Source organism: Rhinolophus ferrumequinum, chromosome 25, assembly GCF_004115265.2.
Source record: "Rhinolophus ferrumequinum isolate MPI-CBG mRhiFer1 chromosome 25, mRhiFer1_v1.p, whole genome shotgun sequence".
NCBI classification, from domain to species: Eukaryota; Metazoa; Chordata; class Mammalia; order Chiroptera; family Rhinolophidae; genus Rhinolophus; species Rhinolophus ferrumequinum.
Window position 1 is genome coordinate 30,302,778 of NC_046308.1, and position 14,136 is coordinate 30,316,913.

At 39.7% G+C, this 14,136-nt stretch overlaps 1 protein-coding gene across 4 annotated transcripts in view; it reads left to right on the plus strand.

The window, feature by feature from the left end:
* Window positions 1-1,245: 1,245 nt before the first annotated feature.
* The window catches only part of APLP2 (amyloid beta precursor like protein 2), an 83,323-nt gene continuing 70,432 nt past the window's right edge, over window positions 1,246-14,136 (plus strand). For 2 of the 4 annotated variants that reach the window (XM_033097344.1, XM_033097345.1), the window contains exon 1: window positions 1,246-1,443. In XM_033097344.1, coding sequence (XP_032953235.1) covers window positions 1,348-1,443 — 96 coding nt within the window. In that variant the 5' untranslated portion in view covers window positions 1,246-1,347. The remainder of the gene's footprint in view (window positions 1,444-14,136) is intronic. The other 2 variants (XM_033097342.1, XM_033097343.1) reach the window with 2 other exon arrangements.

The window sequence follows — 14,136 nt, forward strand, 5'->3', positions numbered from 1 at the left end:
GTGAAGAGCGGATATTGCAGGCCTAGGGAAGGCTCCTTGATGGAAAGGTGTGGGTTGTCTTTAGGGAATGGGGCAGAGTCTGTTAATACACCAGGAACTGTGCATGTCATGCAGAAAGGCTGGAAAATCCAGCGTTCTTCTCATTGCTCCACTCTGTTTAATTTGTGGACACCATCTCTTCCTTTTTACTGTTTCCTGAGGTAGACACCCTGTTCTCTATTTATTTGGTTGAACCTAAAGGGACTAGCAAGGACTATACAGAGGGTGGGATATAAATCACACGGCTATTGAAAGAAAACAAAGCCGTGGTGAAGCCGTGCCAGTTGTGAAATAGGGCAGAAGAACGTTTTCCCAGTTGAAGTGGAAATGCAGTAGAGCAAGAAGGTACAGAGAAGCAGGTCTCTTGCTAGTGATCTTAAACCTGAAGATGAAAGAAAAACGATCTTTTCTATACTCAGGAAAGGGACCTGGGCTTTAAGGTCAAACGTGTTCCTTGCACCACTGGTCTCCAGTGGGAGGCAGCTAACTCTGGCTCAAGTGGCCGCTGGGAAGGAAGGGTAAGGATAGGGCCTAAGGAACAGAGGTCAAAAGCCTGGAAAACACCGCCTGGTACAGCCGCGAGGAAAGGGCGAAGCCGCCTCCCGGTTAGTCGCGCGCTGGAAAGGGGCGCGCCCTGCGCAGGGGTCGGGAGAGGAGGAAACTGCCTCATTTACCCTTGCCCTGCTTCGGGGGAGGGCCTTCGGTAAACCTGCCAGGACTGGGAAAAATTCAGCCTGTTTTTTTAATCCTGTTTTTAATAAAACCATTTTTCAGAACCAAAAAGAGGGAGGTACCCAAAGAAATCTGAAAAATACCCCGCAGGGTGGGGGGTAGCGAGGCATGCCCGTATCAGAAGGCTGCAGGCACACGGACTAACGCAGCGCAGACCGATAACCACGCGGGTGCTGAAGGTTGGAGAAAGCCCCCATTAGGGCCCAGGCAGACCGCGAGCCCAATCCGCTCACACCCCTGAGCTTCGCAGCCGAGTCTGGCGGGGGCGGGGCCATCAGCGACCTGGGGGCGGGGCCTGGCGGGGGGGCCGCGCGGCTGGGGCGGGTGGGAGTGGCAGCCTATTTGGTGTCCTGATTGGGTCAGAGCTGAACAAGGGGCAGTGTCTTGGCGCAGTTCTTTGGGACGGTATTGGGCGGTGGAGAAGGAAGGCGTGGTTTTGTGAAGTCAGTTCCGGTTGGTGTAAAACCCCCGGGGCGGCGGCGAACGGGCTTCAGATGCTTCTGGGTCGCGGTGGGGAAGCTCTTTAGTACCTGTGTGTGAGCGTGAGAGCGGAGCGTCAGAGCTACCCGGCGAGGGATGGCGGTGACCGGGACCGCGGCCACGGGCAGGTTCCTGGTCCTGCTGCTGCTCGGGCTCACGGTACCCGCCGCGGCACTAGCCGGCTACATCGAGGTGGGGAGCGGGCGAGCGCCCGAGCGTAGTCTCCTTCGCCCGCCGTGGGAGCGCGGCCTGCGGAGAGGCGGTAGCACCGCGGGGTCCAGGACTGGCCAGGCTGGGGGTGGGCACGTGGCAGAGGTGGTGGTCCGGCGCTGCGGCGGGTCTGGCGCTCCTTCCCCCGCCCCTGCTTGGCGCAGTGCTTAGCGCTGGAGGTCGGGCTGCCTCCGCCGCCGCAGAGGCCAAATGAAAGGCATCCGGGCTGCGGGGGGCGGCGGACCGCCCCGGCGGTCCCTGCCCCTATGCCTCCCGTGGCGCCACAATCTTCTTGGGGGACCCCGCGCGTCCCAGAAGCCCACCGCGCCCTCCCCCGGGACTGTGCGAACCTTGGTCCGCAGTCCTGGACCTCGGGGGCGGCCCGGGGCCGAGGGGGCAGCGCGCTCCCCCCGGACGGTGGTGGTCTTCCTCCCGGGAAGCGGCAGATGCAGCCTTTGTTGGCGAGGTGGGTTCCGCTGTAGGATGCAGCTTCCCGGGTTGGCCCGTGGAAGTGCGGCAGTGTCGAGCGAGTGCGCTTGGGCTGCACGGTGAGAACGCTCCTGCACCGGCCGCGGGTGTGTCTGCTTCCTGCGCGCCTGGCTCCCTCTCCAGGAGGTCCACCGCGCCGGCACCAGGCCTTAGAGAGGAATTGTTACATATAGCTGTTTACCTGAGTCTAATAAACGGGAAACCCCTCTGATGTCCGTGTTGCTCCCTTTTAGAGTGAGTTTCCGCGAGTAAGGAAGGTAAAAACTCCTTTGTGTAATCCTACTTTTTTGGTGTAAGAATTTAAGTAATTCTGTATCTTATAACCCTGTAAACATCTTTGTGCTGCGAGGCGGTTAAGTGGCCTGGATTCATGGAGGATTCTGTGGAGTTGAGGCCGCGGGAACAGGCGGGTCGCTGAGGTCCGTGTGGCTTCTGCGGCGTATCTGGACGACGCCACTTCACAGAAACCTTTTTGTTTCTGGGGAGACCGGGATCTTTGTTTTTACCTGCCTTCTTCAGATAGTACTTGAACTATTGGACTGGAATGTGGGTTTCTGGTGGTGTCGTTGATTTCTTTTCCCTCCACTATTTTTACAATTACAGTTGATTTTGCGTAGTGCGCTAATTTCAGAGAGAAGTGAACTGGATTTGATTACGTGGTCATTGACAGAACTTTTTAATAAAAACCCCCAAGTTAGAATGTGTTCTGCTACAGAATGTTTAAGTATTTCCACGGGTAAAATTAATAAAAAACAAACCTTTTCCACTGAAATGGCCCAAAACGTTTGTATTCATTCTGCTTAAAGTTTTATGAGTCTTTACGGGGAAAAAGGAAGTTAAATTTTAAATAGAAATTGTTAATGTTTATATACAAATGCTTTTTTAGATTATGATTATTTTAGCTTCCACACAATGGTTAGATTTATATCTGTGATTCCCAATATGTCCCTTGAAATCAAGCTAGAACACTGGGATGGGAGGGGAAGGTAAAGAAGGATTTTATATAGAATATAGACCTTAAGATTTGGCGCAGGGTGTCGAAAACCATTGTTCACACTCTTTAACCTCACTTTCCCAGGGGTATGAGTAACTTCAGGCACTAGTGAATTCACAATAAAGGATTAATCAATTATAAAAAACATCTTCCGTTCAAGTTGAAGCAGAATATTAACACTTGTATATCTGCAAGGAAAGAAGGGCTACCAATATCAGCATTAGTTGTTGTGGATTAAATGTGATGTTACCCACAACATTGTTCAGTGGACAAGTCTGGCTAGACAGAAAGTAGGAATTAGACATTTCCCTAAAATGGTTTTTAAATGCTATTTTCTGGTTAACTTCTATTTTTTGGAACTATGCTTTTGCCCACACTAAATTATCTTTCAAATATTTTTTCCTTTGTCAAGCAGGCAAAATTCGCATGTATATATTTTTTCTTTATTTGTTGTTGTCAGGCAAAGGACTGCCTAAGCCTTAATTTAGATGAGAATGGCCTAAATTGGGATGTCTTTGGAAAGGTCCTCATTGAGATTAGCCAAAGGGATTCTAGCCAAATCCCTGATCAAGTTGCTTGGCACAGAATTATTGATTGGCGAATCTTTAGTGTTGCTTGGTGTTGACTGAATTAATCTCTTACACCTGTTTAAAAAGAAAAACCACCTCTGTACTCAGGGTCACTTCCTCTTTTAAATCCGGGACAAGTCCTGTAGTGTGCATGCTCCCATTTGGGATTCTCAGACAGTGTTTGTGCTGAAACTCTGTACTCTGTACAGTGGACATTGAAGCTTCTGAGAGCCAGAACTTGAGTTCTTTCTCCCACATTTAAAAATAAGTGGGCCATTTAATAGCCAATTTCAGGAAACTCAAAATATGACACCTGCCGCAGAGGATAAAGAAGGCTTTGTGTTGGTATTTTTGAGTGTTGGTATAGGGAATGTCTGGTTCTGATAGGCGTATCAGTCATTATTTTATCATAACTCTTAAAAGTCTCTTGATAAATATGATAAACTAAGTTTTATAAATCAGGTCTTCCTTTAATAGAGGGAATTTGTTTCATCACCTAAAGCTGTGCTACCCCGTAATGTAGCCACATGTGGCTTCTGAACTTGCAGTGTGGACATTGTGACTGGGGAATAAATTTTTCCTTGTATTTAATTTTAATTTACGTTTAAAAACTGATATTCAAATTGGTGATTGGAAAACTTCTATGTTTGAAACAACTTGGTTATGTGAATCCACTTTTTTAACTACATTTTATGAAATCTAAATGCAGATAAAGTATTTCCTATGAATAGTTAGCGTCTGCATGGAGATGTACTGTAAATGTAAAATGCACACCAGATTTCAAAGACTTAGTATGGAAAAAATGTAAATTATCTCAATAATTTTTACATTGATTACATTGAAATAATATTTTAGACATTGGCAAAGTGAAATATTAAAATTAGCTTTACTTGTTTATTTTAATTTTTTAATGTGGCTACTAGGAAATACTACATATATGGCTCATACTATATTTCTACAGGACGGTGCTAATTTAATGTCTTGCTTGAAGTTGGTTCTGCATGAGTATTTTTATTAGTACTTTTTCCCCCAGTAAAGTCTTGCTTGAAGTTTGTCCAGCATGATCTTAAGAGTTTTTTTTAGCACAATCTTAAATGTTATTTTTTTGTTTTGTTACTTTTTTCAATTAAAAATTTCAGTTAGAAAAAATTTTAAGCTTACAAAAAATTGCAAATATTGTACAAACAACTCATACCCTTTACCCAGATTCACCAGTTAACATTTCCCCTGTTTAGCATTTGCGTTGTTATTCGTTCTATTATTATGCATTTTTTGCTGAGCTATTTGAAAGTAAGTTGCAGACATCATGCCCCTTTACCCCTGAAAACTTCAGTGTGTATGAGTATTTCTTAAGAATGGTGTGTACCAGTGTTTCTTAAGAACCAAGGACATTGTTTTACATAACCTTAGTACAGTTATCAACCTAAGAAAATATAATGGTGATAGAATGATCAAATCAAATACTGTCTATATTCCAGTTTGTCTGCTGACCTGGTAATATCTTTTATAGCATTTCAAAACATAGTTATTTTTAAAGCTGAAGAGCTTGGAATTCTTGGCAGTAATATGTGAAGGGTTATTAATTATTTCCAAATATAAAAATCAGATTTTTAAACTTATATGTTGTCAGGCAACATGATATTGTTTGACTTTGGAAAATCTTTTAAGATTCTTTATGTTATTTACCCTTACTGAATTCTTGGGCTTCTACATTTTTTTTTTTTTTTAAGATTTTATTGGGGAAGGGGAACAGGACTTTATTAGAGGACTTTATTGGGGAACAGTGTGTACTTCCAGGACTTTTACCAGGTCAAGTTATCCTTTCAATTTTGGTTGTGGAGGGCGCAGCTCAGCTCCAGGTCCAGGTGCAGTTGCCGTTAATAGTTGCAGGGGGCGCAGCCCACCATCCCTTGCGGGAGTTGAACTGGTAACCTTGTGGTTGAGAGACCACTGGCCCATGTGGAAATCAAACCGGCAGCCTTTGGCATTAGGAGCACGGAGCTCCAACCGCCTGAGCCACCAGGCCGGCCCGGGCTTTTGCATTTTCTTTTTAAATAATAGAAGAAATACTATATAGGTAGTACATGTTCATTGTAAAAATAAAAAATACATGTAAACACAAGGAATGAAAGGTAATCTGAAATCATATTATACAAGGAAACCTCAATGGAAACATTTTGGTGATGTATATCCTTATAGATCAATCAGTAATGCATTTTATAAAAGTGGCATAGATTGCATATTGAAGCTGGCATCTAACAATTATTTTGAATTGTCTTAAAATGAACTACTGAAAGAAAATAAAAGTTTTCTGTGTGATGAAACATAGGGATAAATATGGGCCGGCTGGTTAGCTTAGTTTGGTTAGAGCACAGTGCTCTTAAAAACAAGGTGTCAGTTTGATCCCCACATGTGCCACTATGAGCTGCGCCCTCCACAACTAGACTTGGAGCTGATGGGTCCTGGAAAAACACACTTAAAATTAATAAAAGTTTTAAAAAAAGAGTTAAATATTTGTACAGTAATTGTAGTTTCTGTGGAGGGGGCCATTTGAGAGAATTTGAAATCGCCCACAATGCAATTTTCATGAGTTTTTTTTTTTGTGAGATAAACTAGATTACTCTGATGTTTTAATTAAATTTATTGTAGTTGATTTATGGCCTGGGATAGAAGTCGAACCATGGAGGCGCATTCAAGTAAAAATGAGTTCCAATCCTTTGTATCAAATATAACAATAATTACTTTTGTTAAGAGAATTTTTCTTACATAAGTAGTATCATGAAGTCTTTGTAAATGAGTTCTTTTTAAACGTAACTGTAATCTTTTTAAAATACGAGTTTTTATTTGTTATTCATCCTACTGGTGTTAGACTCTAAACAGTATAGTGCTAAAAACAAATAATGCGTAGTGCTTTTTACTCTACTAAATGTACTTGCATGTGATTTCCAGGCCCCACTCCCAGAGATTCTCATCGAGTACATATGGGATTCTCATTTTCAAATGCTCCCAGGTGATTCTTATATTCAAGTGGAGAAAAACAAAACATAACTCCAGCAAACAAAAAAGTCCCAACAGAACTCATTTGGGTACATTATCTTATATAAGTTCCCAAACAGTCTGGTGAAGTAGGTATTCTTATCCCTACCTACTTTAGAGGTCTTTAGAGGTCAAGGGTTTAAAGTCATGCATCAGTGCCGAGGGTATGAATCAGTATGTGCTATTCTACATCTGTTGCTCTTTCTTTCCTCTATCAGGGTGTTTCATAATGTTTCCCTTTTGATTGCAGTTTTCTTTTCATGCATGTATCTTCCTCACTACCAGAAAACCCTGACAGGAATATTTTCCTTAAAAGAAACTAATTTCATAGAAGCTACAACATAATATACCAAACTGCTAACAGTTGTTTGATGGATATAATTACAGATGACTTTGTGTTTTTACATTTTCTATGGACTTTTAAAAACTTTTAATGCCTTTTAATATAATATGTAAGTTCTTTTTTATTTTTTAATAGTCAGCTTGTTTTATCTTTGTATTCTGACAAAAAATTTAAGAAAATGTGACCCCCTGTGGGGAGGCTTATAAAAATCAGGATATGGTAGACTATTGGATAAAGAAACTGGTACTTCATTTATGCAATGGAGTATTACTCGGCCATAAAGAAGAATGAAATATGCCCTTTGCAGTGACATGGATGGACCTAGAGAATATTATGCTAAGTGAAATAAGTCAGAGAAAGACAAATACTGATCTCATTTACATGTGGAATCTAAAGAACAGAATAAATGAATAAACAAAACAGAAATAAGTCTCAGAGATATAGGGAAAAGAAAAACTGAGGGTTGCTAGGTGGGAGGGGGTTAGGACTGGGGGAGAAGGTAAAGGGATTAGAAAGTACAAATTAGTGGGGTGGCCGGTTGGCTCAGCTGGTTAGAGCGGGAGCTCTCAACAACAAGGTTGCCGGTTCAGTTCCCGCATGGGATGGTGGTCCACGCCCCCTGCAACTAAAGATTGAAAACTGCAACGACTTGGAGCTGAGCTGCGCCCTCCACAACTAGATTGAAGGACAACAACATGGAGCTGATGGGCCCTGGGGAAACACACTGTTCCCCAATATTCCTCAAGAATAACTGTTATATTCTCAGGGTAGGAAAAGACTTCTCAAACAGGACACAAAAAGTACAAATTAGTAATCACAATATAGCCACGACGATATGAAATACAGTTTGGGGAACATAATCAGTAATGTTGTAAAGATTTTGTAGGGGGTCAGATGGTCTTGTTAGGGAGACCACTTCAGGGATGATGTAGATGTATATATATAATTTTATATATACATATATATGTATGTGTATATATATGTGTATGTGTATATACACATATATATAGTCACAGGATGTGGAGTACAGCATAGGGAATAGAGTCAATGGAGTTGTAACAGCTGTATATGATATCAGAGGGGTAGTAGGTTGGGGGAGGGAGTTATCACTTTGTGAGGGGTGTAAATGTCTATTACGTTGTTTTGTACACCTGAAACAAACAAACGAAAATCAGGATATGGGATTATTTGGAAGAGAAGAGGCTGCTGGCACCAGAAAACATTAGAAAAAGGTTGACTCAGTAACCAGTATGACTGGGATAAGACTGTAGTCCAGAAAAAAGATAATCAGAATTTGGAGTGGGGTACCTGGAGGGTCGGGTAATTGAGCAGCTCAGCACCCTCTTTGTACTGCGCCTTCCTCAGCCTGTTGCCTGGTGGTTGCAGCATGGTGGTGTAGTTTCAGAGGACATGCTCTGATGTGATAACTCCAGGGGAAGAAGAAACTATCTTTTCTTGTATATCTCCTTTTAAGAGTAAAGAAACCTTTCTCAAACCCAACCAGCACAAGACACCTCGAGTCTTATCAGACAGAATTGTATCAGATGCTTCTAGCCAAACAAGACATAGGCAGGGGAATGGTCCCTCCCTGATCAGCTTAGACTTCAGGTTGGGTTCTGTTGGAAAAGAGCGCTATGGATGTTCGGCAGATAATAACCCAATGTCTGGTACAGGGGCATTCTCCATTTGGGAGGTTATATAATAGCCAGACAAGCTGGAAAGAGAAAGAACTGATTTATTCTTACCAGAATTATCCATGAGTTAAAAGTTGGCTGGCGAAAATGAGATGGGAGGAACCTCTCATGCAGTGCAATTATTAGGATCGTGGTTCTTCATTTTGAGGGATATTGCCATCCAGAATAAAATGGCTGGCATGGTGAAGTATATGAAAAATTTGACATGAAATTGGATGAACTATAAGGTAAATATTTGGCCTAGAGAAGAAGAAAACGAGTAATTTAGTGGAGGTGGTAAAGAGCAAATATTTTAGAATATTTTGTACTTTGTCTCTGGAAGGCTGAAGAGATGATTTGCTTAGGCTGAAGCAGAATTTTTACCTGGAAAATGAGCTGATAAAAGAGTATAGGACCTTCTTTTATTTTACTTCCTTTAATTATGAATATTTCCAACATAGTATAGTAAACATATAAGAGATACTCATGTATCCACCACCTCATTTTGGTAAATTTTATCACGTTTGCCTTAGCCTTTTTTTTTTTTTTTGGAAGAACTGAAATATAAACATTACAATAGAAAGGCCTTCAAACTTTTCCCTATCTCATTAACCTTCCTTTCCAGAAGTAACTCTTAATTTTGAGTTGGGAATTTAGCATTTCCATTCATGTTTTCATGCTGAGAGAGACAGACCCCTTTCATCTCTTTGGATTCCAAAGAAACTTGCTCTGGCTCTTAGAGTTCTAATCAATATTTGTTTATCAGGGCAATGTGTTCAATTGTTTCACAGTTTTTTATAATGATTTTAGAAGGTAAGTGTGCTTAAGATACTGGAACTGTAAGTAAAGATAGCCCCATATTTCTGAAGGTGCCAAGCATACAAGGCACCATTGCAGCCCTCCCTACCCAACATTAGATGCCCTTGAGTATTTTTGAGTTTTTAAAATTTAAAAGTACACAAAAGAAAAAAATATATAGCTCAGTGTGTTTTTATAAATCAGATATTTGTGTAACCACCGCCAAGGTCAAGAAATACACACCACCCCCAGTCACTGTTACCTGGATTTTTATTGTATATAATTACTTCTTGCTTTTCTTTGTAGTTTTACTGCCCAAATTCATTCTTAAACACTATAGTTTAATTTCTCCTGTTCTCTAGCTTTGTGTAAATGAAATCCTTCAGTTTGTATTTTTACTGAAATACAGTTTGGCCCCTTTTACTAAACATGTTTTTGAGAGTCATTTGTATTGTTGAGTGTAGCTGTGGTTCATTTGTTTCCTTTGCTATGTAGTATTCCATTGTATGGAGAAACCACAATTTGTTCTGTTGATGGACATTTGGTGTGTTTTCCAGTTTGAGGTTATTGAGATAATGCTGTTCTCTCTGTGGCTTGCCTTTTCACTCTTAATAATGTTTTTTTGAAGAAGTTCTTGATTTTAATGTCTAATTTATCAGTTTTCTCTCCTAAAACTATTAAAATTATTTAAAATGATGGTAGGTGCTTTTGTGTCCTGTTTGAGAAGTCTTTTCCTACCCTGAGGATATAACAGTTATTCTTCTGTTTTGTGGATTAGGAGCTTTGTTTTGCCCCGTCTCATTTAGAGCTACAGTTAACCTGGAACAGATTTGTGTGTAGTTATGAAGTATCAGTCTTTTAATTTTTATCTTTTCCATATGAATATCTAGTCTATACCATATGGTTATCCAGCTTGCACCATTTGTTGTCAAGGTCGTTGTCATGCAGGGACTCTGGTCCCGCTCCCCGCATAAGAATGCAGGATATGGTGAGGCCAAAAAGGAACATCAACGGAGCCATAGATAGGGGAGTCATACCACTGTATTCTCGCTGGTGGCTGGGTTGGAGATACAGGAAGCAAATATCCGTCAGTACCCCAACAGGGGGTCTTCCTGCACCCCAGTCTCTCTGGTGGCCGGTCGAGACACAGGAAGTAGGATCCACCTGATCCACAACCTGCCATCTGCTTCTCTGCCTGCCAACCAACCAACCAACGCAGTCATGGCAGTTATATCAGTGGTTAATTGGCTAACTGGTTACAGCTGATGGCCACCCAGTCACAGCTGATGGCCATCTACTACCGGAGCCAGCACCTTTCTGCGTGAGGCCGAGAACGTCTTGCTCTCTGGGACTCTGTCCCCACAGTCATTCTCTCTTTCTCTTCTTTTCTTCCATGACACCTTTGTTGTTACCTATATGGATAATATTATCTATATGGATAATATAGATAATAATATCTATATTATCTATATGGGTGAGTGTGTTTCTGGTCTCTCAATCCATTGTTGTTGTTTTTTATCCTAGTAAAAGTCCGCATTGTCTTAATGATTATGTGGTTTTATATCTACTAGAGCAAGTCCTTGGTTGTCTTCAGTAGTGTCTTGACTATCCCTTAACCCTTTTCTTTCCATATATACTTGCCACATTTGACCCAAAGCAACCACTTGTTGCAATTTTGATTGGGATTGCGTTGAGCCTGTAGTTTATTTGGAGAAAATTTACATTTTTCAAATATTGAGTCTTCCAATCTAGAAACATGGTTTATACCATTATTTGGGTCCTCTCTAATTACCCTCAATATTTTTATAACTTTCTGCATGGAGATCTTGTACATGTGGTGTTAGATTTTTTAATAGACATTTGATTTTTTAAAATGCTGTTGAAAATGGCATCTTTAAAAAACTTATTGGTTGTCATTTTGTTATGGATATAGAAATGCTGTTGATATTTCCAAATTGACCTTGTATCCGGTAGTTAAGCTTGTGTATAATTCTAATAATTTATCAGTAATTTTGAAAATTTCTGTGAAGTGTGAGGTTTTTCTTTTTCCTTCCAACCCTTGTGGTTTTTATTTATTTTTCTTTGCTGCATTTGCTAGGACTCTCGTAAAATATTCAAGAGAAGTGGTATTAGCTGGTTGTATCTTTGTCTTAACTCCTGATCTCAGAGGAAAACTGTATTTCACTATTCATGTGATACTTGTAGGTGTCCTGTAGATGCCTTACCCTTTATCAGATTAAGGAAGAGCTCTTTTATTCTAAGTTCCTGGAAGATTCTTGTCATGAATAAATGCTGAATTTTTTGGAAGTACTTTTTTTTTCCAACTCTTAAGATGATCATATGGTTTTTCTCTTTAAATTCTTTTAAAGTTAGTTTCAGGTGTACAAAACAATGTAATAGACATTTACACCCCTCACAAAGTGATAACCCTCCTCCCCCATTCTCTTTAATTTTGATAGTGTGAAATATATTAATTTTAAAAATATGAAAACAACTTTGCATTCCTGAAATAAACCAAACTTAGTTTGTTTGTTTTTTTGGATTTGGTTTGTTAATTTTTTAATTTAAAGTTTATTGGGGTGACTATTGTTAGTAAAGTTATATAGATTTCGGGTGTACAATTCTGTAATACATCATCTATATATCACATTGTGTGTTCACTATTGGTTAAATTTTTGTTCAGAATTTTTGCTTTTGTGCTCAAAAGTGGGTTTGACCTATAATTTTTCTCTTTTATAATATATGTATCAAAAGGAGTTGGAGGGGCATTGCCTCTTTTTGTATTTTCTGGAATACTTTTTACTTCTTTTATTCAAGTATTGTAGACATAGAGTTTCAGGTGTATAGCATAGTTATTTAGCATTTATAAATATTCTAAATGATCAGCATGATAAATCTAACAATCATTTGTCAATTCTCTGGAATATTTTATCTTTTCCTTAAATGTTTGGTAAAAACTTAACAGTGAAGCCATCTGGAGTTTTCTTTGGTAAGGTTTCTAATTATAGATTAAATTTACTTACTAATTGTGGGATTATTCATACCTTCTTATGTAAGTTTGGTTAAGTTTCTCTTGTAATTTATTTCATCGGACTATTTAAATTGACTATTTGATTGAAGTTGTTTATAATATGTTTATTGTCTTTGTAATGTTAGTAGAATCTGCCGTGATGTCCCCCTTTTCATTCCTGACTTTGGTTATTTTTGTCTTTTTTAATCAGCAAGGTGTTAATAGTCTTTTCTTCTTATTTTCCTCCTCCCCTTTGGCAACCATCACCTTGTTCTGTGTGTCTATATAGGGGTCTGTTTCTGTTTTGTGATCATTTGTTTTGTCTTTTTAGATTCCACATATAAGTGAAATCATGCGGTATTTGTCTTTCTCTGTCTGACTTATTTCACTTAGCGTAATACCATGTAGGTCTATCCATGTTGTCACAAATGGCAAGATTTCATTCTTTTTTTATTGCTGAATTGTACTGTATTGTGTGTATGTGTGTGTGTTTGTGTACACACCCCATATTTTTATCCATTCATCTATTGATGGGCATCAAGGTTGCTTTCATATCTGGGCTATGAACTAGTAATGCTGCAGAACATAGAGTTACATATATCTTTTCACATTAGTGTTTTTGTTTTCTTTGGGTAAATAACCAGAAGTGGAATTGTTGGATCAAAAGGCAGCTCTGTTTTTAATTTTTTGAGGAGTCTCCATACTGTTTTCTATACTAGCTGCATTAATTTACAATCCCACCAACAGTGCACGAGAGTTCTCCTTTCTCTATATCCTTCTCAGCACTTGTTATTTGTTGATTTATTAAAGATAGTTATTCTGACAGGTGCAAGGTGATACCTTATTATTTGAATTTGCATTTCCCTGATGATCAGTGATGTTGAGCATCTCTTCATACACCTGTATCTGTTGGCCATCTGTGTCTTCTTTGGAGAAATGCCTCTGTAGTTCCTCTGACCATTTTTTAATCAGATTTTTTTTTTCTGGTGTTGGTGTATAAGTTCCTTTTATATTTTGGATATTGACCCCTTATTGGATGATGTATCATTGGCAAATATTTTCTCCCATTCAGTAGGTTCTTTTGTTGATGGTTTCCTCCGCTGTACAAAAACGTTTTAGTTTGATGTAGTCTCATTAGTTTAGTTTTTCTAACTTCTCCTGTCTGAGGAGACATATCCAAAAAATATTACTAAGGGTGATGTCAAAGAGTTTACTGCCTATGTTTTCTTCTAGGAGTTTTATGGTTTCAGGTCTTACACTTAAGTCTTTAATCCATTTTGAGTTTATCCTTGTATATGGTGTAAGAAAGTGAACCATTTTCATTCTTTTGCACATACCTATCCAGTTTTCCCAACACCATTTATTGAAGAGACTCTTTATTCTCGTTTCCTTTGTGATATATTAGTTGATCATATAGATGTGGGTTTATTTCTGGGTTCTCTATTCTGTTTCATTGATCTATGTGTCTGTTTTTATGCCAGTACCACATTGTTTTGATTATTGTAGCTTTGTAGTATACCCTGTTTCCCCAAAAATAAGACCTAGCTGGGCAATCAGCTCCAAAGCGTCTTTTTTTTTTTTTTTTTTTAAAGATTTTTATTGGGAAGGGGAACAGGAGTTTATTGGGGAACAGTGTGTACTTCCAGGACTTTTTACTAGTCAAGTTGTTGTCCTTTCAATCTTAGTTGTGGAGGGCGCAGTTCAGCTCCAGGTCCAATTGCCCTTGTTGCAGGGGGCACAGCCCACCATCCCTTGTGGGAGTT